Raw genomic sequence first — 24,332 nt, 5'->3', positions numbered from 1 at the left:
TGGTTTCAAAAGGTTGAACTCAACATGTCAGGTGTTCTTCATCTTCTTATTACAAAAATAACATATTTTATTTGTATGGAGGTGCAATTGCAGTTTGACAAAATTGTAAAACAGACAAAAAACACCCTTAATCGAAAAATAATACCAAATTTTTTTAAATATAAGAAAAATGTCATGTCAATAAACATTGTTTTCAATTATTATTAGGAGCTCATATAAATGATTTGGTGTGCAGTAGAGCTCACTAAAATTTAATCTAAGTCTAAATCTGAATTCACTGGAACATAGATGCATAAATAAACAATAAGGATAACTCATTTAAGTCTTTTAAACTGGCTCACATAATAAACTCACGAAGATAAAATTAAACATAATGTTCTTAAAGTATTTATTTTATTTTATTTTAATTTAATTAGGCTACTCACTACTCCATCTGCAAAAAACAAAAACTACAGCTGCGATGTTGCCATGGGCAACCAGAGTGAGACGCTTTGTACTCACGCAGGAAGCTACACATCAACATCTGAAGTAACGGGTCATTTTAAAAATTTCCTGAAATATATATATAATTATTACGAAGAAACCGACAGTGGGGTAAGATTCTGAGAAACTTAACGACACGTTTTTTTTTTTTGGTTTGTTTGTATTTTATTTACGACAGTCCGAGAAAGAACGAATTTAGCTAGCTTAGCTAATGCTAGCAGCTAGTAAAATAAACTACTATGCAAGCCTTTTTTTTTAGCTCCTTGCAAAACGTTTTTCTCGTTAAGCCTGGCTTTCTTCAATCAGTGTCACTGGGTATCTAATCTATAGGTTTGCATAAATATATTATTGTTTGGCGAAGTAGCAGCGTTTCTAGATCAATTGTTGAGTTGCTAGTATTAGCAACCGTTCAAGTCATCCAAATAACTTTTTATCCGCTTTGAGTGGTTTTGTAATACACGCTCGGATTTTCTCGTCAGGGTTTTAGGGGCGCAGCGGGGAAATGGCGGTGTATTTTGACCACCGCATCGATGCTCCAGAAAACGGGGATGTTCCCAGTCAGTTGACATGGCACTCCACTCTTCCTGTTCTGGCTGTGGCGTCTCACAGCCCTTCAGCTGGAGGGAATGTAGATCTCTATCTGCAACAGGTAAACATTTTTGCTCTACTAGTGAGAAGACTCATTTTAAAAAGTATTTGATTGTAGTTCTTGTTCATGTCCAGGGAGAACATGTAGAGAGCTGTCATGTAGAGCGTCCTCATCAGCCCACGGTGCTCCACTGGCATCCCTTAAAGCCAGTTTTGGCTCTGGGCTGGGAGAATGGTGAAGTGGTGCTGCTCATGCACCCCTCTGGAGATCAGACAGTTCTACCCAGCCTACACACAGCTTCCATCACTCTGCTGGAATGGAGTAGTTCTGGCAGCCGCCTGGTAACTGGAGATCAGGTATTTAGCTGGAAAAAAACAACAACCTGAAACTCCAAGATACAATTAACCTGTCCATTTGATTATTTGACAGCTAATTAACCAAGCCTTTATGTTTGTTTGTAAGTAGTGAGACAATCTGAAGTTTTTATAAAATTTATTCAGGTTTCAAGTTAATTTGAACATAAATTGGACTCATTTTTACATATATTTCAATGTAGTGGGATTTTTTGTTGGCAGACTGGAGTTTTAGCTGTTTGGAAAGTGGACGCTAGAGGAAGACTTCAGGGAAACCATTTAGTGAAGCATGAATACAACAAACCTTTGACTTACTGCCTCTTCAGACCAGCTTTACCCGGAATGTAAGTAACTTTTCATTTGTGTCCATATGGGATGATTAGATCAAAAATGTGCTATTGCTTCATCAGCTAAAATTTTTAATGTAACCTTAATAATTAGGGGTGTAATGATTCATTTTAACAAGGATTCATAGTTTGTGGTTTATGAAACCATTCATAGTTGATATTAGTTCATTTTGAACAATACAATTTATTGACCTATAAATCCAGGACATCCATAGCTAAACATGTAACCAGTGTGACTCAGAGAGAAATACCTGGCTACTGAACAGTGCAGGTGAAGTTTTGCAGATTTCTTGTATTTCTTGCAAGATAATCAAGTATGCATTAAATATGTGTACAAACAAACAAACAAGTAAACAAGAGTCAATGGCAAATTCATTCACATTTTAGTTTCCTAAAGTTCAGTCCACTGTTGTTTTTCCACATCAAAATAATCCAAACATTAGAACATTCTACCACACTATATGGTCACATGTCTTTGCAAAATTCAGTGTTTCCACACATTGGACTGTATTGAAGGCTTTATCATTTTTTGCTGCCATTACATGTGTGTTGTTCAAAGTGATGCACTTGGTCGTTTTTACGTTCTAGTAAAATCCTACCTCAGTCCAAATAGTGTTTTCCAATATCCATTATAATTGATTTATTTCATTTTGAAGCGATTTTATAATGCTATAGGCCAATTTGATTAACAACTTGCCTCAGACAGATCAATCTGGTTGGATCGTAGGAATGTAAATTGATATATCGATTAAGTTGATTCATTGTTACACCTCTATTAATAAAAAGTTAAGCTCAGTCTAGTCACTCCTGGATACCGTGGAAAGTGTTGGTTCAAAATTCCCATTGATCTGAACTCTCATGTCTAACAGTGATGTGGCAAAGCTTGCTCGGGCATCGGTGAGTGGGGATGAAAACGCTCTGGACATGTTCAGCTGGAAGGGAGCTCCCCTGAAGATGGGACCACAGGAAGGACTTGTGTTCTACGTCAGCTCTGCTGATGGTAAGAGTGTATTTTTGTTCCAACCACTGAATAAAGTCTATTTTTAGCTCAGTTGTTAATTTTTATTAATTTTGACAAAAGTAAATTAAACTTTTGTTGAATAATAGAATTTCTATCCTTTATCCACACAAGTGCCACTATTTCTGTCCGTCACGTGCAGGGAAAGTCCACAGCGTGGATGAGCATGGTAAAACAAGCCCACTTCTTCGTGTTGAGGGTTCCATCAGGAAACTTGTCTTTGTGAAGAAGAGAGAGGTCCTGGCAGTGATCACTGACAGTCTCATGCTGTCTCAGTACACTCTGGGACCAGAGGGTGAGGCACAGGATTTCATGAAGGTATTCCCAAAATTTTTTTTTTTGTGTTTTTAAAGCAATGACACGTTTTATTTTGTGTATATTTGAAACAGTGACACTCAAATGATAGTCAAGGGACAAAAAATAGGCATTTTTTTGCCAGGATGAGAGCTAACATTGTGGTTTGAAATGAGTAAAGGAAAGATAAAACAGTCTAACTGTGTTTCATAGAACCTGTCAACAGATGGAACTTTAGCAACATTTTTGCACATTTTTGTTTAAGTGATTTAAATCAGTGTTTTCCTTAGGAAGGTCATAAAATGCACACAACAATGTAACAGCAAAGTCAATGTTTACACCATATTTGTTGGTGCTTTTAGCCTAGAATAGATGTTGTGCTTATTACTGTACTTTTCATGGCAGGTTAAGCTGAGTAGCAAGTCTGGGCAGAATGTCGATATTGTGTGGACAGAAAACAACCTCCTCATTACAGCAACAGGGGAACACATGATCAGGTTGGTTTTTCACGTGCTATGTTTACCTCCATACTTTGTTTTGGCTTAAGTAATCATTTAATTTAGCTTCTTTTCATTTTTTTTAGGCTATGGGACTTGGATAGAGATGACAACTACATTTTGTCTCTCGATGAGACATTGGGATTTGATAGAGGCGAGCTGATCAATTGTGTGTCATACTGTTCAGCAAAAGGTAACCCATTAATATTTGTTACATACACACTAATTCTATAAATTATTGCTTAATAATTTTTCTTTGAAAGGTACTTAGAACCTGAGTTGATTGAGGTTTTGTGTTCATATTTTTGAATCCTAGAAATTCTTGCTGCTGGTACCTCCAATGGACGCATAGCAATGTGGAAGAAGTTCAGCAGCAGATCAGACACCAAGACTCAGTGGAAATTACAGACACCCACTGAAATAGAGGGAAACGTTACACAACTTCAGGTAGTGTCCAAACAAACTTTTTAGCAACACACTCATCTGACATGGAATAATAAACAGGGATGTAGCATGGGCAACATTCCAAAAGTTTAACCAGTCCTTTAAATTTGCAGTGGGGCTGCAGCTTGAATCTGTTGGCTGCAAACAATTCAAAGACGGTGCTAATCCTCTGCGAGCATTTGATGTCTGCCCACTTCAGTCAGCAGGTGGCAGCAGTGCAGCTCAGCCCAACACAGCTCAGCATCTCTAACTTTACCACAGGGGTGCACCTTGCTCTCCAGTCTGACATGCACATCAAAGGAGTTTGTGTCACCAAGGTAAGAGCAAAGATGTCAGGCTTCAACTGTATTGCAGACAAAGCTGATTCTATCATCACTTCTTTGTCTCACCTGCAGGACTCTGTAATAGTCTGGAATGGCAAATTGATTAATGTGTACGAGCTTTCTGGGACAGCTTTGCACAACACAGGTAGAGTACAAACCAAAGCAACTAATGAGCGTTCCTATCGGCATGTACAACAGTGCACTGTTCTGTTTCTATGTGTCTGCCTCACCCATTCTCCCCTTTCTACTCTCTCTTCGTAATTTCCCAGGATCCTTTCTTTGCGATTCCCATGTGGTAGCCGTGCATGACGAGAACCTCTACACAGTAGAACCAAACAAGTTGCAAATCCGAACACTACAGGTCTGAGTGCACCACTTCAAAACGGTTGCCTAATAGTGAATGAACAATGATTTAGAATTGATGTAGCTCAAAACTTGTTTGAACATATTTACTCTGTTTCCTTCAGGGCACGGTAAAACAGCATTTATATTTCTCGAAGGCAGAAGGGAACCCCATGCTACTCAACGTGTGCCAGTCTTACCTGGTGGTGGGTACAGACACGGCACACATCCAAGTTTTTGACCTTTCCAGAAGGTACAAGTATCTTGCCTCCAAAATTCCTTTTAGAAACAAAAGCACTTCACCTGCATCGATGTCTTGACTGACATTTCATTTGTATGTTGTAGAGATGCCAAAGCTAATTGCAAGACTAAGAATTTGGCAGACCACATTGCTAATCTGGGAGCCTTGAGGTCCGTCAAGTGTAACTCCAGTGGCTCCTACATCAGCATCTTAATCTCTCAGGTTTACGAGAACATTCCCTTTTCCACTTAAATTTAAGAGGAAAAAATATCTGGTGCTTTTCTCTGAGGATTGTAACACCTTTTTTACAGGTTAATGGACGACTGGACCACAAGGTGTACTTTTATGACATCGAGATGGACACTTTGACACACTTTGACTTCTTTACTGGCAGACATTCCAGCAGTATCTCCCAACCAGAAGAAAGTGAAAAGTATATTAATGGACTTCTTTTTTTAAATTCATAGTTTTTTTTTTTTTTAGATTATTTTATTTACAAATATCTTCGTGTTTGTATTATTTAGTCCCAGACAGGAGTCTTCTCACAGTGAAGTAAGTGGTCGCTACCCCGTGTCTCACTTCTGGGATGAGAGCGAGCCTCGTCTTTTTGCGTGCGAGACGGTGCCAGTCAGCTCGGAAACTTCATCAGAATCTTTCTTGGATATGGTAAGAATAAGTTAGTCAGGTGCAGATCTTTGCTACTAAACAATAATAAAAATGATCAAAATATTGCGACTAAATTTACACAAGCAAAAGGTAAAATTTATTAAAAAGTAATGTGAAGGTCCACAATCAGTCAGCAGCAGTCAGGTTGTTTTGCTTGGAGGCTGTTTGTTCCTTTTATTCTTTTTTCTCCCTGTTTAAAAAATATAATAATAATACAAATAATAATAAACAGAGATTCTTTGTTCATAAAAAATCATTAGGGCCTAAAAAAAAAGAGAAAGAAACAAAATGAATACCCCAAAAGTCCACTTCCTGGTTAACACACTGGGGAAGGTTTATAGCTGCAGACAAGTAGCCTACATACAACACACAAGGAGGGGTTAAACCAATTCATCAATAACAAAAAATTATAAAGGACAATTAATAAAATAAAAGTATAATTGATCATTAATAATTAATTAATAAAATATACTGCATAATTTAAATCTCCAACATAAATCAGCTAAATTAATGAAACCTCTTGAGACCTGGCATCCACATATGAAGACATCATATGGGACTGTGGAATGAAAAATCAGACAAGACCGCGGGTCTCAAGACTGTAAAACACACTTTATAGTGTCCATAATAAAAGACTTGACTTCCCTGCTTTGGTACATCCCAATCTTCTTCAAAATGTGTCAATGGTAGTCACTTGAAGTGAAAACTCCAAACAAAACAAAGTAAATAAAAGGTTTTTTACTAAAATAAATAAAATGTGTGCATCTATTATAATACATTTTTTTAAAATTATTTGCGTTTTTATACCTATTATCTATGTAATAGGGTTTAATACCCTATTATTTACCTCACTGTTTGGTAGATGCAAAACATAAACATTTCTCTCAATAGCATAGATTAATGTTCAATCACGAAACATTTTACTACATGATTGCTTTTAGAGGCTTTTAAAGAATCTATTCTCTATGAAATTGTATTTATTTACTCTCCAAGAGTGTTCAGTTTTTTATTAGGACCACTTCAGTTTAGGAACATATGACACCTAAACATCTTCTCTTCTCTCAGGCGGATGTGTCCGTTGTGACACTGTTTTGTACTCAGGAGGATGGACTCCTTCTCCACGATTACTACCTGAAACCTTTAGGCCTGCAGGCCCTCCTCGCTCTGGATGTGCCTTATTATTATTACAGCTGTAAGGTGAGGACAGAGATAGATCTGCTCCGCTCATTTTTATGTTGACATGTTTGTTGGGATTTTGTTGACGCCCACCATTGTTTTTTATGTGAAATTGTATGTTTGGCCCAACACACCCTAGCTGTTATTTCGGAAAGGTGGTGTCTTTCGACCGGATGTAAGTCTTTTCCCTGAAAAAATGTTCAAAAAAGCTTTAATGTTGCCTCCCAGCTTCCAGCCCCTTCAACTGTGTACACCTTGTGATGCATTTATTTAAAAAAGGAAACTTTAAAGATGATCACAAATGCATCCATGCTTTGTTTGGACCTCAGCGTCAGCCCTGTATACTCTTGTGTTGGTGGATAGAGTAGATCTGTGATGCAATGTTGTTCCGCAACAACCGCAGAGTTTTTGTTTCCCCCAGATTTGTTGAATGTATTTCCTTGCTTTTTTTTAAATAACAGAACTTTTTAACACAATTCCATAAATGTTACTTGCAAAATCACAATTTTTTTTAAAACTGCCTTTCATTTCTCAGCCTGGTGAGATGGATCAAGGCTCAACTGAGGCCTCATCACTTTCACATCAGACCCACTCATCAAAATCCAAGCCTTCTCAGTTCCCTCATATGGTGTCCAGGCGGCCTCTCAAAGACTTTGTTGGTCTGGAGAGCTGTGAAAAGGCCACTCGGGATGCCATGCTCAACTTCAGCTTCTATCTGACCACTGGTGACATGGACAAGGCCTTTAGGTCAATCAAGCTCATAAAAAGGTAAGATAATAATACTAAAACATAGCCTGCCCAATGTAAATTAAAGGAGATTTTTTTTTAAAGATTAAATAAGAAAAATTGTGAAAAAGGAAAATATGACCTTTAATTGAAAAAAAAACTTGTAGATCCCATAAATGAGCAGTTCTTCACTATTGATGATCAGCACAAAATACGATTGCAAACGTTTTTAAGACCTCCCTTTTTACATCTTCATTGATAAAAGATTTTCATAATTATTTGGAAAAAAATCCTTCTTTTTTTCTCTAAGAATTAAGAAATAATCAGATCATGAATGAACTGCCTATACAACTGACAATCTTTTATTAGTTTAATATGCTACTTACAGTAAAAAAAGGAACAACACAGGAGATGTTTAATGTTTTTTTTGGTATCTGCATGGAGGGAAGGAACTCTTCAGTGTGTGTATATGTGTGAGTGTTTTTGTTATTGTGCGGGTGTGTTCTGAAGGGATGTACTTTTCTAAACACATTCTGAATTACACACACATGAAGTTCCCCTGCCAGTTTGATGGAGAAGGAGTGCCCGCTCCATTCTTCCAAACATGAAATCATGTCAGCAGAAGGGTGCGTGTGCTCGTTTCCTTTGTGCGTGTGTGCATGCGCGAGTGTGTGTAAAAGAAAGGTACATGGATATTCATCACTGATATGATATTATCTTGGGGAGAATACGTGATTGAGGGCACTCGTTTCAAGTCCTAGTACTTTCTCACGTACAAACATTACGCAAAAGGCAAAACGGCGTTGGCATGGTCAAACAGTCCGTCAGCCGGATATTCCAAAGAATTTAATAGTCATGATGACAGTTTTACTGAGTTCCTTATTGATGGCTATTTTTATGCCCGCTTAAGTTGATATTGTGTTTGACTCCCACCCACATGAGTGTGCATTTCCTGCAGGAGTAACCTGTATCATTAGGGGCTTTTGACTGTGGGGTTGATCAACAATGGGTTTCATTTTTAGATATGAATTTAGCTTTTTCCTTTTTTTTTTTTTTAAGGAATGTACTTGATAGCATCACCTCTGTTCACATAGATGGACAGTATGTCTGTGTCAGTCAAATTTCAGGATGCTTTATTTAACGGCTGATGACAGAGGGGTGCATTCCTGCTTGTTCTCCAGCATATCCTGCTCTGGTATGTTCTGACTGGCTTGACACGCCTGATCCAGGTAATGTGCCGTGAGTTGGGCAGTGATATCTGGGAAACATGAGGACACGGGCCCTTGAACCCTGAAAATTGCCCACCCTTGCTTTAGTGGTTAATCAAATTGGTATTCACGTAAAATACAGACTTATTGGTAATTAGTTGGGGCAGAGATGAACTTCCATTTTAAAGGTTGGCAGTTTATTCCTTACAGCTCTATGGGTTGAAGTTAACAACCTCTAAATAATGTGCTGATGTATGAGTTTGTAGAATGAGAATAATTCTGATAAAAGCAAATAAGAAACATTTTATAAAGCAACATTTTGAATTTACGTTTGAAACCAGCTTTTAGTTTCAGAGCCTTTTTCTTATTGTGAAGTTACTTTAGAATGGAATTTTCTGTGAAAAAGTATTACTCTTGTTTTTATAAGCCTAAACACGTCAGTGTATGAACCCAATTGAGATCGATGTGAATTTGTCATTTTTGTCAGTGAAAAACTAAAATCCTCATCTTCATTTATTGTTTTTTTTTTTTGTACGTGAGACCTGTTTTAATTAAAATATTTGTTTTACGGTTAGTTATTCCTCAAGGCGATGACATATTTTTTTACTTAAGTAATCCTTCAAAATAGAATTTGCAAAAAGGCTAAAGTTATTTTTTTTACATAATTTTTCATCTGGTTGGTTGAACATAGATCCATATTTAACATTATTGCATAAGTAAGTATTAAAAGGTCACTATTTTGCTGCAGTCCTCAAATGACAAAAATAAATATACTCATTTTATTTTGTTTTTTTATATGCACACATGCTGCTCTCACAGTTACATACTTGCATGTAAAAAAAAGAAAGAAAAAAACGTCAATTTTGCAGCTTTAGGAATGCATTTAATGTTTATGTAACATTGTATAGAAAATGTTCATTTTAAGTAGCACTGTCCAAACCTCTGTCCCTTCATTTTTAAGTAGTCGATATTGTAACTCTAGTTTTGACTCTTTAAAGTGAAAGTAAAAACCATAAAAATAAAATATTACAGCTCAGACCAAACATCTGATGCTTTAAACAGATTTTAATCCACATTTTTATTTCATTTGTTAATTCTCCTCCTCCCCATCTGTTAGGCCTGAAAAAGACAGTTTTTCCAAAGTAAGCAATACATTTATTGAAATTAAAAATATTATATATATTATCTGACCCGCTCCTATCTGACAGTGAAAGGTCCAAGCATATCAGTGAGTTAAAGTTCTTACATTTTTAATTATACAAGATGTACCAAAAGCAACAGTTGTTCATTTAAAATGCTTAATACAAACATTATTTGAGCCAGGTCTTTTTCCTGCCAATCCCGATTCACTTCATCTACAAGATGACTATTATTCATTTTAGTTACTAAAATTGTGCTTGGAAACCAAAACTGATCTGTGATCACATCTGCTTTTTCTGTAAGCAGCCATTTTTTTCTCAGTTCTTAGAACATTCTTAAAAAGAGTTCCATGTAACCACAATTCAGATGGTTAAAAGTGAAAAGTGTCCCAGAATGTGACAGACAAAATAAAAAGAAGCACAACTTGTTTTTGCTTATTGATTCACCAACTTCCAACAGATTCATTATAAAATATTCCTTTGAAATTGAATGACTTTTAAGATAGAGACAAACATGAGGTAATGTGGTGTTGTATTTATTTCCAAATTAAATTATGAAGGGAGTTATTCAAAAAGCTCCTTTTTGCCACAAGGGTCAAGTTCCAGCTTGATCTTTTTCTAAAGGTGGTTTCCATAAGTCCATCTCCTACTTGCTACCAGCTCACCCAAGTGTAAATATGTGAAGAAGTGTCATTAGGTCTGTATTTGTTTAGCTTAAAGACTTCCTAATACATTATCTTTGTTAAATACGTGACTCCTGTGCTTGAAGCAGCAGAACTGTTCTAATAAGTAAAATAAACTGTGTTTGCAGTAGCAGGTACATGCTTTCAGAGCCACAGAAAACCTTTTTTACTCCTGAGAGTCACAATTCAGATGAGTATTAGGACTAAAACAGTTATGGTGGAGAAAGCAGTCCTCTCATGTTCTGCGATTAGTCCTTCTGTGTTCATGAAGCCTCAGCACGGAGACTCCACGTAGTCGTTGCTGAGGCGTGGGTGAAAAGGCGATGCGAGCGAGCGACTGATGATTATAACTCGAGGAGCCAGGCAGTCATCCCGCCGGTGCAGAATGTTCCAGATTAGCATGGCTGCGGCCAGTGTGGCCAGAAGGCAAGCTACTATGTCCACATAGCAGGAGTAGGACAGGTGTGTGTAGGGTCCGATCCGGTAGAAAGTCACAAGTCCAATTACAAGCACAAAGCCTGAGCAGAAGCAGAAAAAAATACACTTAGTCAAGATTCTTTATCACATTTTATTGACAGCAATGTAGAGAAAATATAGTTACTTTTAAAATAGAGACAGTTTTTTATTTCTGTTTTTTTTTAATGAAAATTTCATTTGAGGCTGTCTAAAATCTTTTGTCTTAAAGGTTAATGAATAGGCCCATCTCAATAAAGCTAAAGTTAAAAACATTTTGAATATTGCATTGATGCACAATCCTTACCTGTTAATAACAGTTAGTTCATGGTTGTATTAGACAGTGTTTCACATCTGGTTTAAGAAGGTAAAACCCTTAAGATTGAGAATGTACGCTTCAGGAGAAACCAACAAAACAACTTTTATTTTGAAAGACAACCAACTTTATTTTGTTAAGTACGGTAAATATACTTACTGTAAAATTTTAGTAGAAATCGCTGCAGATGGGAAATTATCTTTTTATTTTTTTTTTATTTTTGGGAAGAATGCACTTTGACACGAGTTGAGGCCTGTTATATTTATAAAAAATGAAGGTAACTGTTTAGAGAATTGGTATTTGCCAACACTTCCCAGAAAATAGTCGAAAATGGATAAATCTGTTCCCAATTTCAGGTCACTTCAAGATATTAGCGCTTTTCGTGAGTCAAAACAGATGCTGACATCTTTTAATTCATGTACCTACAAAGCCAAACACTATTTCTAGGAGCTCCAGAAAATAGTTTTTTGAATACTACTTGCATTCTTCCAGTTGTCAAAGAGCTGGAGCTCTGTGGGAGGCCTTTAAATGAGAGAATCTGCTTCCTCTTCTGAAGAACTTCAGAGACTTTGAGATAAAAGTTCTCAAAAGCGTAAAAATACACGAGCTTGGGATAGATTGTCCCAAAATCCTTTGATTTGTTACATCCGCAAATTTCTTTCATTCATTGATGTTAGAGCCACGCAATGAGGAACTTGTGTGTTTGCATGCAAGGCCACAAAGACATAAAAAAAGTGTAATGCCTTTGATCTTTTTGCTTTCTGTTCCCTTAAATCAGTCTTCTTGACTTTGCTTTTGAAGTGACCTACATTTGACTTGTTGCTCATTGCTTTAGGAGATGGTTTGGAGCCATTCACCTGTTTAGATGTCTGAAACCTTTTTGCAGAGGTATAAATACAAGAGCCAAAATAATGAGTGGAAGCAGGGATGTTAGTTCTGTAGGATATGAATCAATACATTTCCTGGAACAGTCAGCGGCACCACTGAGGGGAGTTCATTTATATTTCTTCCTCCGCTACAGTATGATGACTGTCATTGTTTAAAGTGAGGATGTGGATAATTCTGTCTGTATGTCATTGTGTGTCTGCCCCTCTGTGTACACACACACATGCAACTGTTTGCCTAATCTGTTCATGTTAACCTGTCTGGCTCCTTATCCAGTAAAATGAATAATCTCCTGTCCGTGTCCCAGCCAGTTCGGGGTGTGTGTGAACCTCTTTTTTTGGCACAAACCTATCTCCCAAACTTCCTTCCCTTTCTTCCTCTTTCCATCCTTCCTTCCTTCCCTCCACACCACTCCCTAGGCTTCCAAGTTCATGTATTTACTGGACATTTGACAAGACGTCAAAATAGTTTCTGTATCAATGCTAGTTCTTGAAAGTTTGTTTGTCTTGTCCCAAGTTCCTTCCAGTAGTTCTGCTTACTTCTAAACAGCAAAAAATGATTTTATTTATCATTTGCTTATTGTTAGTGAATTATTAAGAAATAAACACAGGAAATACGATTGGCAATTTCCTCCAAATCTAAAGAAACGTCTCTTTGAAGGAATAAGCTAAATTCATGTCAACATAGAAAAAAAGACTTGATAAATGATAAGTTTAATGCCAGACTTTAAGCTTTGCTTAGATGTTATGCTGTAAAGCAGCAAAGGTTTATTCAGCCTTTTCTTGTGCAGTTGGAGAAAACTTTTTTTTTGTTAAAGACCCACTCCAATTAAAAACATCATTTTGGTGTTTTTAACATGTTCTTGTAGCATTTTTATCATGATGGAGGGCATATAGAAAAAATGTAAGACTAAAACTGCATTTCTGTATTCAAATCGTGATGCATTAGCAGCAGATAAAAACCAGCCATTTAAAAAAGCTCTCAGTTGTTAGGCAGCAACTGAAATGGGCGGGCTAAAGTCTCTCTGCTCCACTCCATTCTGCAGAAAAATAGGTGCATTAACGTCTTGGTTTTCCTCGTTTGAGCTGGCATCTGGCTTAAAGGTGTACGGCCGGATAGCTTCGATTTTGCTCACCGTTTTTGTTGCATTAGTAATGTTAGCTTAGGGTTGCAAGGAGCTGTAAGCTAGTGGGAGAGTCTGTAAACAAAGGGTGGATGGGACATCGGCGAAGGATTACTACTGTGCCAACTAGGCCTGCACAATATACCGCAAATTTATCGTTGTCGCAATTTCAAGCTGTGCAATATGCATATCGCAAAAGACAGCAAATTTGCAATAAATGGTTACCTTAGATGTGGCCAAACAATCTTATGGCAGCTTGAAGTGTTTAATGGATCGAAAGAATCCCTTTCTGCATTTGACCAATCAGATGGACCCCTTCACGTTGTTAACTAATCGGATGGCGCCCTATTATGTTGTATGTTCGCCTCCTACGTCAACAAGGGTTATTTGTAGTACAATTTTTAAGCTGTTGTAATGGAATGGGAATAATATTTTTGGCTGTTTTGCTAATTGTTTATATACCGCAAATTATATCGTTATCGCAATATTAATTACTAATATCGCATATCGCGAGTTTTCTTCATATCGTGCAGCCCTAGTGCCAACAGTCTTGTCCACAACTCAAGGCTAATTTCTAATTCTTCAGAAAATTGATCGGTACCTTCTGATTTTGGCTAAAAACTGCATCATCATAATTAAACGACCACTTAGGACACTCTTGCCTTCATAATTAGGCATTAAGCTATTTTTACTTTAGAGTGACCCTAACAATTAGCTCCAATATCACATTAAGATAAACTCAAATTGACTCCAAACTTATCTTGAAGTCGAATCATAGCTTCTGGGCATACAATATTCTGGAGACCTTTCAACACTCATCCAAGTGGCTTCAGACTGAACATTTCAAGAAATATGATTTTAAGTCCAGATGCCATGATTTAACTTCAATGCAATGTAAGAACCTTCATCCATACTCTAAACTTTTGGAAATGTGACTCAACCTTTTATGCAATAAAACCAAGACAAATGTTGGTCTTTTATAGTTTTTTTTTAATGATTAATATTTACTTTTTTTAGTGAAGCCAAACTAAATAAATATTCAAGAATTTAGATACAGCTATGCAATTTAGGCCTAACTAACATGAAACATTTTCATTTTTGTTTTTACTTTTTCAAATGTGCATCTTTTTTTTGAGGACATCCCTTCTGCTTAGTTATCCACATTTGCATCTAATTATTTAGCAACTTCGTGACCATATGAGATTGGAAGCATAACTGGGAAATAATTTTGTGCTTCTGAACATGGTCAGACAAACAGAGCTTCCATTTTTGTTAGAACAGTTTTAACCCACCCAGATGTTCCTCCGTTGTTCCTGCAAAACTACTGTAAAACATGTAGTCCTATTTTTATATTCATCTCTTGTTTTTAGCAAACGCTTTGGATAAACATGGTCCTGCCTTCTGGAATGTGAATTAAATAAACAAATAAAATAGCTAATTATCTCTTTAATTTAATTCTTGGAAATTTCATGTAATGAGATTTTTTTGGCCATTTTCCCACCGTTCTTTCATGTGTATCGAGGGACATTTTCAAAGCATGCCATAAACACACAATCAAAACACGCATTAAAAACACACAAACATAATCTCCCTTCCAAGCGCGCACTCAAACACAACGGCGCCTGTTGCACGCTGTCTTTCCCGTTCGTTCCCCCTCCCCTCTTTTTCCTTCTTCAGCTCAGGGGTTTGCATAACAGGTAGTCACAGACATTTCCTCGTCCTGAGCAGGGATATCCTGGCGCCCGGCAGTCGCTTGCTGGTTAGCTGGAGCCCTGGGCCATGGATTATGGACTGGGACTAAATTTAGACCTAGAGCAGACCCCCTTCATGTTTCTTTAATGCCATGCAGCTGAACGGACACATAGCATGGCAACAGGGCTCCTGAAAAGGGGCACTGATACGCCATATTGGTGAATTCTCAATGTTGATGGATAGATGGATTTAATGCTTTCATACCCTATCTTTACATGTTTTGACCGTTGGCCTGTAGGTCAAGACATGTAAAAATAAACAACATATTTTACAATTCCTTCCTTCCCAAAACAGATGTGCGTTCTCATTCTCAAGACTTTGCATGACGCATGCCAGACTGAAATGTCCATAACTTTGACAACAAACGTAGTACAGGTTTGGCCTTACAGATGAATACTCACTGGCTAGCTGGAAGAGTGCCGCTATGGCTTCCTCCCACCACTGGGACTCCTGTGTAAAGAAGGGCAGCTCCATCAAGCCGAGAAGGAAGATGAGCTGACCAGCAGTCAGGGCCACTGTTGCCATCAGGTTGCATGCTCGCATCATGTTGAACTGCACTTTAAGAAGCAGAGCAAAAGTGGCGTCAAATCACCTGTTCTGATACCAAGGACTAATTCTAAATCTGTGATGTTTTCTTTAAAAACAAAAAAAACATGAATCCTGAGGTGTAATCAACACCCCACAGAGGAATCCTCTGCACATTTGTAACAAGGCAGCACCGGCCAGCCATGACTGCTTTTTCATGAATGGGTTCAGCACTCTACTTTGTAACAGCAGTCAGCACTGCCCACTGCTCTCCCAATGAAAGTTGGGCATTTCTTGAATGGCATTTTCTTAATGGAACTTCAGCTACGAATCTCAGAAACGCAAAGCCACCATGAAAGACAAAAACGACAGTAAAACTACCAGTTAGAACTCAACATTTCATGTTTTATGTCTGAACGTGCTGATATCACATCTTGTTCCTTTACTTTTTGCAATGCCTTTTTTAATCATCTTTTTTCTTAATAAATTTTACGTAGAAGGAATTGATCAGTCGGTCAACATTTGCTGGAAAAATATCATACGCTTATTTTTTGTTTTTGTTTTTGTTTTTTTTAATGAAATAAACTTACATTTAACTGTGCTGCGGGACTCTTGATAACCTGCATACTCTGAGCCCCATCCGAGGCTTTCGCACTGCCTCTGCGTCCCCTGCACCTTACTTCCAGCGGGCAGATCATCCCGTGCCCTTTCCGCCCCACTAGGGCACATTTTCCAGAGTCCCACACTGCGCTTACGTCCATCCTCCAGAGCCTGAAGGACCCAGCTGGAGGTGAAGGCTGCAACATTGTTTAATACCAGGGACAGCAGGGCTACCACCACTGCTGCCGCCACCAGCCTCTGCGCTGCCATGCGACACCTGACGCCCGCCACTTCTTCCCCTCCGTGGTGTCCCTCTTGCAGCTCTGAGTGTCTCTGCAGTCTGCCTCCCTCTGCTTCGGGCCAGAGGCACGAGCGGTGCTCGGGGCCCCCTCACTCCCCTCCAACAACTCCTCTTCTTCCAGCTGTTAGTTTGTACGCCTCCAGCTTGCACAGAAGAGTTTGCAAACTTGTTGATTGTAGGCTTTTCTAAAGAACATCTCCATTCATCCTCATTCAGGTGTTAGTTGTTGCAGCAGATCCTCAGCCTTCTTCCTCGGACAGCAGTGTGGGTACTTGGGGGTTGATCCAACTTGCACTTGGGTCCATTCCACTGGCTCCAACTGGCTGCAGCTTGACTTTTGGATCTCAATCTTTTTTTTGGGTTTTTGGACCTTTTTCTTTTTCTTCTCTGTTTTTCAAGTTTTTTCCTTTATATCTGCCTAACTTCTATGTTTTTAAAGATTTTTTTTCTTTCCTTACTTTCTCTGCCTTCAGCAGCTGCACATTGCTTTAAAAAAAAAAATCAAAAAGATGTTTTTTCGACAGCCTGGTGAAGACCTAACATTGTAGTGTCTCTGCAAAGCCTGGCCAAGTCCGTCCTGGTTTGAAGAGCTCCTGCTGTTTGGCTGGAACAAGAAGTCCTACAATCCCACCTCCCGCTGCTCTCCCTCTCTCCGGCTTTCTAAAATGTTCTCTGCCTGCCAGAGGTCAGAGTTAAAATGCAGGGGAGTTGCCGTTAATCATGACCCGAAGCCTTCGTTTGCAGTGCAGCCTCCTTTAAACAGACACGGCCCTCCTTCATGATCATTTCAAATATGACTCTTTGTCAGCGTGCTGGAGTGAGAGCGTCTAAAAGACGCCGTCTCAGACGTCACCGCTCAGTGTATTCTTTTGTCTGGGGACCAGGGGGCGTCACTGAAGTGCCCTCTCTTATGTGCAACAAACATACTGACGGCCACAGTCAGCTAGCAACAGGATGTGTTTCCTGAGAGGAAAAGAGAATGGGAAGAGGGGCCACATGTAGACTCGTTTTTTCTCTCGTCTTTCCTTTTGTGGCTCTGTAGATCTCGCCACTTGGGTTGCAACAAGCTTGACTTTTCTCAGTATATTCCCTCACCATATTAAGTTTGATTTTGGTTCATACTTAGGACTGTTTACAATTTTGTATGCATTTAACTTCTGTTAGCCCTCCAAAAGCAAGGCCCCTAAAATTCTGGGTATTTCCTGTTGCTCAACTTTCAATAAACAGCCCACATCTGTATCTGCTGAAGAAAGGCGGAGGGAGTGGATGCAAATAGAAACCAGATGGCTGTGGAATCTTAAATTTGGACATGAAGCTAAACCTGATCATGACTTAAATATGTCAGTAACTAAAGGAACTTTGAACCATCAGTTCTTGTTTTTTTTCTTTTCAGTTTGGTTTTACTTTTTGTCATTGTTTTAATACGGGAATCTTCTTTGTCAACATTTTCAGATGCACACTTTGAGTCGGACACACATTTCAGCTTCAAATAAGTGGAAATAAAGAACACAAAACAACACAGATTGCCTTTTTCCATTCAGGAAGTGTTTACGTTTGCACCATAGTTTTGTCTACTGAATAATAAAATGCCCCTGGAGTGCGCAAAACATCAGCCTTGCAAACAGTCGTTTCTTTTTTTTTCTCCTTAGTAAAGCGGTGTGGGAAAACATGGCAAGGATGTGTGTGAAAACCCGCCGGCTGGATGTAGCCCAAGTGTGCCTTGGGAATATGGGGAATGCAAGGGCAGCGAAAGCACTGAGAGAGGCGAAGGCTGAGCCTGAACCAGAGGCCCAAGTAGCAATGTTGGCCATTCAGCTGGGCATGCTGGTAAGTCCTTTAATCATTTGATTGCAAACAACTTTTAGCCTTAAAGGAAGAACACAATATAGAGTATAAGGTGCAAACTGACCTCCATTTTTATTTATTGGTATTTTCTTTTCCAGGAAAACATAAAAAGTCAGCTTAGAGCTAAGATAAAACCTAAAGAAGATTGATCTCTTTTTGTGGTTTTCATAAATTATCTGCTATCCAACATAAAGTAAAGCTACATCCTTTTTCTGCAAATAACACATCCTCTGTTTGGGTCTGAGCATGTCACCACACACAAGCCGTGGGACTTTCCTTATTGAAAGCATTTACCTTTCCATGATCTTTTCCTGTTCTCCAACAGGAAGATGCAGAAAAGTTGTACAAGAGCTGTCAGCGGTTTGACCTGCTGAATACTTTTTACCAGGCCTCTGGCCAATGGCAGCAAGCTTTGGAGACGGCAGAAATTCACGATCGCATCCATCTGCGCACAACCTATTACAATTATGCCAAATGCTTGGAGTCTATGGGTGACAAAATGCAGGCAATTACTTTGTAAGGGGGAATTAGATTTCTATTACAAGGAAGTTGTTAAAAAGTAAATAAAAAGTGGGATTTTTTAATGTTTTCTCTTGTAGCTACGAGAAGTCAGACACACACAGGGTTGAGGTGCCCAGAATGCTACAGGATGACACTTCATCTTTAGAGGTTTATGTAAACAAAAAGAAGGACAAGTGAGTCTGCAACTCATGACCTACTTATAATACAAATTCCAAGCTATGAGCATGCTCTGAGTTTCAGTCTTGTATCCTGTCAACGTAGGAGCATATACAAGTGGTGGGCCCAGTACCTGGAGAGCCAGTCAAAAATGGATGCAGCACTGCATTTCTATGAGCTCGCTCAGGACTACCTCTCGTTGGTCCGGGTGCATTGTTTCATGGGGAGCATTCAAGAGGTAAACAGAATAACAGAATTTTTTCAAAAAGTGAGGTTATGAGGAATCTTTTTTTGCTATTTAAATAAAAAAACAACCTTAAATTGTGTTTGGTTTTTAACTTTTTTTTTATTTGCACCTGAAAGTGAACCAGAAATGTGTTGTTGATGTGTTATTGATTTCATAGGCATCTCAGATAGCAAATGCGACGGGTAACAGAGCAGCATCGTACCACCTGGCCAGGTATTATGAGAGCCACGATGATCTCAAACAGGCAGTCCATTTTTACACAAGGGCCCAGGCCTACAATAATGCTATACGACTTTGTAAGGTACAGTGGACCAACAAGTATCTTTTAATTCACCAAAACACTGAGCTGCTAATGTTTTTAAGTATTGTTCTAATTTTTTTATTCTAATAAATGACTTGTGACTTGACCCATGTCTGTTCAGGAGAATGGTTTGGATGACCAGCTGATGAATTTGGCTCTGCTCAGTAACCCAGAGGACATGATGGAGGCTGCCCGCTACTATGAAGAAAAAGGCAGCCACATGGACCGAGCTGTGGTGCTCTATCACAAGGTTGATCACAATTGTCAGTCCAGATTCTGTGAACAGCTGATGCATTTTAAAGCTGTCCATAAGGGGGCGATCATAGAACATGTACACAAACAAAGATACATCCTGAAATGGAAACCAGAACTTGGATTATTATTTTTTGTTACTTTCTTTCAGGCTGGTCATGTCTCCAAAGCTCTGGAGCTCGCATTTTCCACAGAGCAGTTCTCTGCCCTTCAGCAAATTGCAGAAGATCTGAATGAAAACTCCGATCCAGCCCTTCTAGCTCGCTGCTCTGACTTCTTCGTTTCACACTCCCAATATGAAAAGGCTCTGGAACTACTAGTTGCAGCCAAGAAGGTACCTATTGGTGTACCATTTTTGCACAGACCAATCAAACCAATGCAATACCTCCCTTTTTTATTTCTGTATGATCCTCAGTACCATCAGGCCCTGGAGCTGTGTTTGAGTCACAACCTGACCATCACAAATGATCTGGCTGAGAGAATGACAGTTACTGATTCAAAGGACTTATCTAAAGAGGCCCGCAATGAACTCCTGGAGAGGATAGCTGACTGCTGCATGCGACAGGGCAGCTATCATATGGCGGCAAAGAAATATTCACAAGCAGAAAACAGGGTGAAGGTAAATCTGTATTTTCTTAAAGTTGAGAGAAAATTTTAGGTTTTTGGTGGTACAACAAGAGATACTTTGTTCTACCATATTAGAAATATTGATGTCATTTGATAAGCTCTTAGCTCAAGCTGTGGTAGATTCTGGCTGTGGCTGCGTATTCATGATTTTCCTTAACAAAAATCCCAAACTTATCATTCAATTCAGTTTACATTTAAAGCATGGCTGTGGGAACCTAAACTATCATTTTTGCTTGTTTGCTTCTTTTTAACAGGCAATGAAGGCACTCCTGAAGTCAGGCGACACAGAAAAGGTGATTTTCTTTGCCAATCTCTGTCGCCAGAAAGAGCTTTTCATCATGGCAGCTAACTATCTCCAGTCCTTGGCCTGGCATGAAGATCCAAAGATCTTAAAGACCATAATACAGTTCTACATTAAAGGCAAGGCATTAGCTCTCCTTGCTGGCTTCTATGAAGCCTGTGCTCAGGTATATTCAATTTCCCTAATATTTCAGTATCATCCTCACTGTCTCAATTTAGTTTGCGGAAAAAGACTTGTCAAGTTTCAATAATCCTAAATTAGGGGGGTTTTGTGTTTCAGGTGGAAATTGATGATTACCAAAATTATGAAAAGGCTCTGGATGCTTTGACAGAAGCTTTTAAGTGTCTCTCAAAAGCCGAGGACACTTCAGGAGGACAACAGGCAACGAGATTAGCTGAGCTACAGCATAAAATCACTCTCATCAAGAAGTTTATCCACATGCAAAGGTAAATTTAACACTGCAGGATGGAGATCTGGAATTCCTCTGTTGATAAGAAAAAAGTTAAGATGTATTTTTTCTTGACAATATTATCTGTTTATGTTATATGTATATCTGGTTGCCAGAACACAAATGTTCTTGTTGGGCATTGAGAATCCAGCTTTTTCTGATTTACAGGTTGTATTCTGAAGATGCACAGGAGGCGGCACTCTTATGTGAAGCTTTGCTGCAGGAGCCACAGTTGGACCCCCCCATCAGGATCGGGGACGCATTTGGGTTCCTGATTGATCACCACTGTCAGAAAGGCAACTTGGAAGCGGTGAGGCTCCTCTGTTTACATTTGTGATCATGATGTTGAATTGGACTGGGTTCATGAGGATGAGTCCAAAGCATTCAGCTGCAGTCTTATTTCATTTGATCTTTTTTTTTTTGTTTCTTGTCTAGGCCTATCATAAGCTAGCCGAGCTTCAGAAGCTGCTGCCGTCTCAGAAAATTGCGTGCTACATCAGCCAGACTAGTTTACAGGCTCTGCAGTCAAAGATGGAGGTGCTTCAAGGTCCTGGTAGCAGAGCTGGAGTAGCAGATGAGGATGAAGTGGAGGAGGACCTTTAGTTGTTTCTTAGACGCTTTATGTATCTTTAATTTACTGTTGAAAGTTGTTTGAAAATAAAATAGGCACAAAAATGGCTGCAAAAAGCTTCTGACAGTAACACAGAGGAAGATATGCAAATTAAAAAAGTTTCTCCAAAAATTTCAAAAAGACTCTTGATATGAGCTGACACTTGTTTAAATCCTACAATGATAGCAGGTTCCTCTTTTTGCCCTGAAGATCAAATTTATTCTGATGTGTAAATTGTAATATTGCCCATCAATATTTGTGCTGCTGAGAAGTATTTTTTACTGAAATATTTTTGATAAGCCAACCTGTAGAATCAGACACTCACTGTATCTTTAAAAATTGTCTTCTGTCAAAACCTTTTTACATGAATTTTTTTTTTTCTTTTTTTTTTAGATAAAACAACAGACTGTAGTAATGTCCAGTTCTTGTCACAAGGTGGCGCTGTTGTCTTTGAAACTCAAAGGAAAAACCAACTCAGATGGAACTTTACATTTGCTAAATGTAAAAGTGTGTTAAGGATTTAGTCAGTGTTAGGGGGGCGGAGTCTGTTCTTCTAGGTTAAATACAGACGAACAAGATGATGTTGGTGGGCTAAAAATGATCAAGATAAAGAAACAATCCTGTAATTATACACTAAAAGTTTGGTCGCTTCTCTTTCTAATTTCAGTTAAAAACCATCGTAAACTGTGTCAAAGAGAACATGAAAAGAGTTTGTAGCCAAAGCTATGGGAACCGCGTTTGTAGCCATGGCAACAAAAAAAAGCTGTCAATCACAAGAAACCAGAAAACGTTTAAGTTAAACTTTAGGGCTTTGATAGATTAAAGCGGGTGGAATTTGACCGAGAGACAAAAATGGTCTTAAGTTGTACTCTGACTTTCACTTTTGAGGAACCTGTCTTAAATCTGGTTTGAAGTTAAAGCAGAGATTGGCCGTTTTAATTCATACACCTTTGTGGAACATCTGAAGTTCCTTTACATGTGATTCTTGCATTTGTTTATTGAAAATGTGTGTTGAAGAGCGACTTAAACTTTCAATGTATACACTAACCATGAACAAAAATCAACCCCAGGCTCCACAAAGCAACAGCAAGAAGGTCCAAAAATGTTTTTACAACAAATCAAAGCAGAGACCGTGAAACAATGAGCATGAATTGTTTTTAAGCCTTAATATTTGAAGCATTTGTCTTACGTTTGTCTAAAATACAAGTTTCTGATCAACATATGCTGCTTTTCATGTTTCATGTTCACAATAAAAAAAAGCATTTCAAGTTGTTTTAAAAAGCAGAAGATTTGTAGGAAATTGTTTGAGCTGGTGCTTGTTTCTTGATGGATTTTTATGTATTATTTCAGAAGTTTCTAAACTAAGATGAGATCACAAATGAGCTAAAGAAAATACAGAACAGCTGTTGTTGCTTATGCACAAAACTGAACTTAATTAAACAACATCCCATCGTCCTTTCTAGTCAAACCCGTCTCAGGATGTACAGTACAGACCAAAAGTTTGGACACACCTCATTCATTTGAATGAGAAGGTCTGTTGCTGCTCCCACACTGTTTTTGTTCTGACATATGTTTGCATGTGCACATGTTTGTTCATGTGGTTTCTCTGCTCTTGTCTGTGATGTGGCTCTGCATTTCAGAATGATCTAGTTCTCTTGTGGTTGGGACCCTGTTTTGCCATCAGCACGGTGGCTAGAATGAAATATTTAGGAAAAAAAATTATAATGGCTTAATAACTTTTTATTTTATTTTAGATTTATACATATAGCTTTTCTAATAACTTGATTGGGCAGTTTCAATTAGTTTTCTCTACACATGAACAAGTATTCTCCCATATTTTAATAATACAAAAAACCGAAACAGGAACAACAATGACACACCAGCAAGTAAACAAAGAAAACCAAGAAAGAACAAACTTTAGGATAATGTCAGGAGGCAAACGGATATTTTCAAAATAAAGCAGGAAACAATGGGAGAGTACAGATAACAAATTAAACACGTCGACAACTTCGTTACAATACCAAAAGATTGGTATTTTTGATGAATTGCATATACATTCTTGCTACAGCAGTTCAGAAAATATACATTTTAGAAATAAAAGTATCTAAAACGCTGAAGGATCTGAAACCTAATCCAGTCTGGAATTCAACGCAGTGACCTGAGTGAGCTGAAGCGCTGTCATCAGGAAAAGGGGAGACTGCAGGGTCAGCTGTAGGCGGCCCAGAGTGGCGACTACTTTGAAGTGGGATGATCTGCTTCTGTTTTGTTGGAATAATGCTTATATTGGGTCTTGTTTGTTTGTGTGCACACTTCCCGAATAACGCCCAAGAGGTTTTGTTTGGTGAGAAGGGGGATCTGTGCAAATGACTTCAAAGTTTTGGCCCCTCAGAGACACAACATGGATGTCCGTAGTCGCGTACATCATGTCTCAGGGAAAAAGCAGCCAAAATAGTTTGAACTGTTGCAGCAACATTAGCTTGTGGTGTGTTTATTCACATTCTTTTGAGTTTTAAATGCATAGTTATGCTAAATTAAATAA

General features: G+C 38.5%; 2 protein-coding genes across 3 annotated transcripts; one reads left to right on the top strand and one right to left on the bottom strand.

Moving 5' to 3' along the window:
* The first annotated feature begins 482 nt into the window (after positions 1-482).
* ift140 (intraflagellar transport 140) lies at positions 483-23,247 on the top strand. 2 transcript variants are annotated; one of them, XM_023949107.1, is made up of 30 exons: positions 483-594; positions 971-1,132; positions 1,207-1,428; positions 1,648-1,769; positions 2,642-2,772; positions 2,933-3,108; positions 3,490-3,581; positions 3,668-3,774; positions 3,898-4,028; positions 4,139-4,342; positions 4,421-4,493; positions 4,618-4,709; positions 4,816-4,943; positions 5,036-5,153; positions 5,243-5,364; positions 5,456-5,597; positions 6,663-6,794; positions 7,309-7,541; positions 18,134-18,311; positions 18,655-18,845; positions 18,929-19,024; positions 19,113-19,245; positions 19,412-19,555; positions 19,677-19,805; positions 19,959-20,141; positions 20,223-20,426; positions 20,689-20,901; positions 21,015-21,181; positions 21,352-21,493; positions 21,619-23,247. In XM_023949107.1, the coding sequence occupies exons 2-30, from the start codon at positions 986-988 to the stop codon at positions 21,784-21,786; spliced, it is 4,320 nt and encodes a 1,439-aa protein (XP_023804875.1). In that variant the 5' UTR covers positions 483-594; positions 971-985; the 3' UTR covers positions 21,787-23,247. The 2 variants fall into 2 exon arrangements, with proteins under 2 accessions (XP_023804875.1, XP_023804874.1); XM_023949106.1 differs by having other exon boundaries at positions 963-1,132.
* Positions 9,569-17,341, bottom strand: tmem204 (transmembrane protein 204). The gene is made up of 3 exons (XM_004080343.3): positions 16,174-17,341; positions 15,460-15,615; positions 9,569-11,047 (listed from the first exon to the last, which is right to left on the bottom strand). The coding sequence occupies exons 1-3, from the start codon at positions 16,451-16,453 to the stop codon at positions 10,803-10,805; spliced, it is 681 nt and encodes a 226-aa protein (XP_004080391.1). The 5' UTR covers positions 16,454-17,341; the 3' UTR covers positions 9,569-10,802.
* Positions 23,248-24,332: the final 1,085 nt, after the last annotated feature.

This window comes from Oryzias latipes, chromosome 19, assembly GCF_002234675.1.
Source record: "Oryzias latipes chromosome 19, ASM223467v1".
In the NCBI taxonomy this organism is placed as follows: domain Eukaryota; kingdom Metazoa; phylum Chordata; class Actinopteri; order Beloniformes; family Adrianichthyidae; genus Oryzias; species Oryzias latipes.
This window is presented reverse-complemented; position numbering and strand designations above follow the sequence as displayed.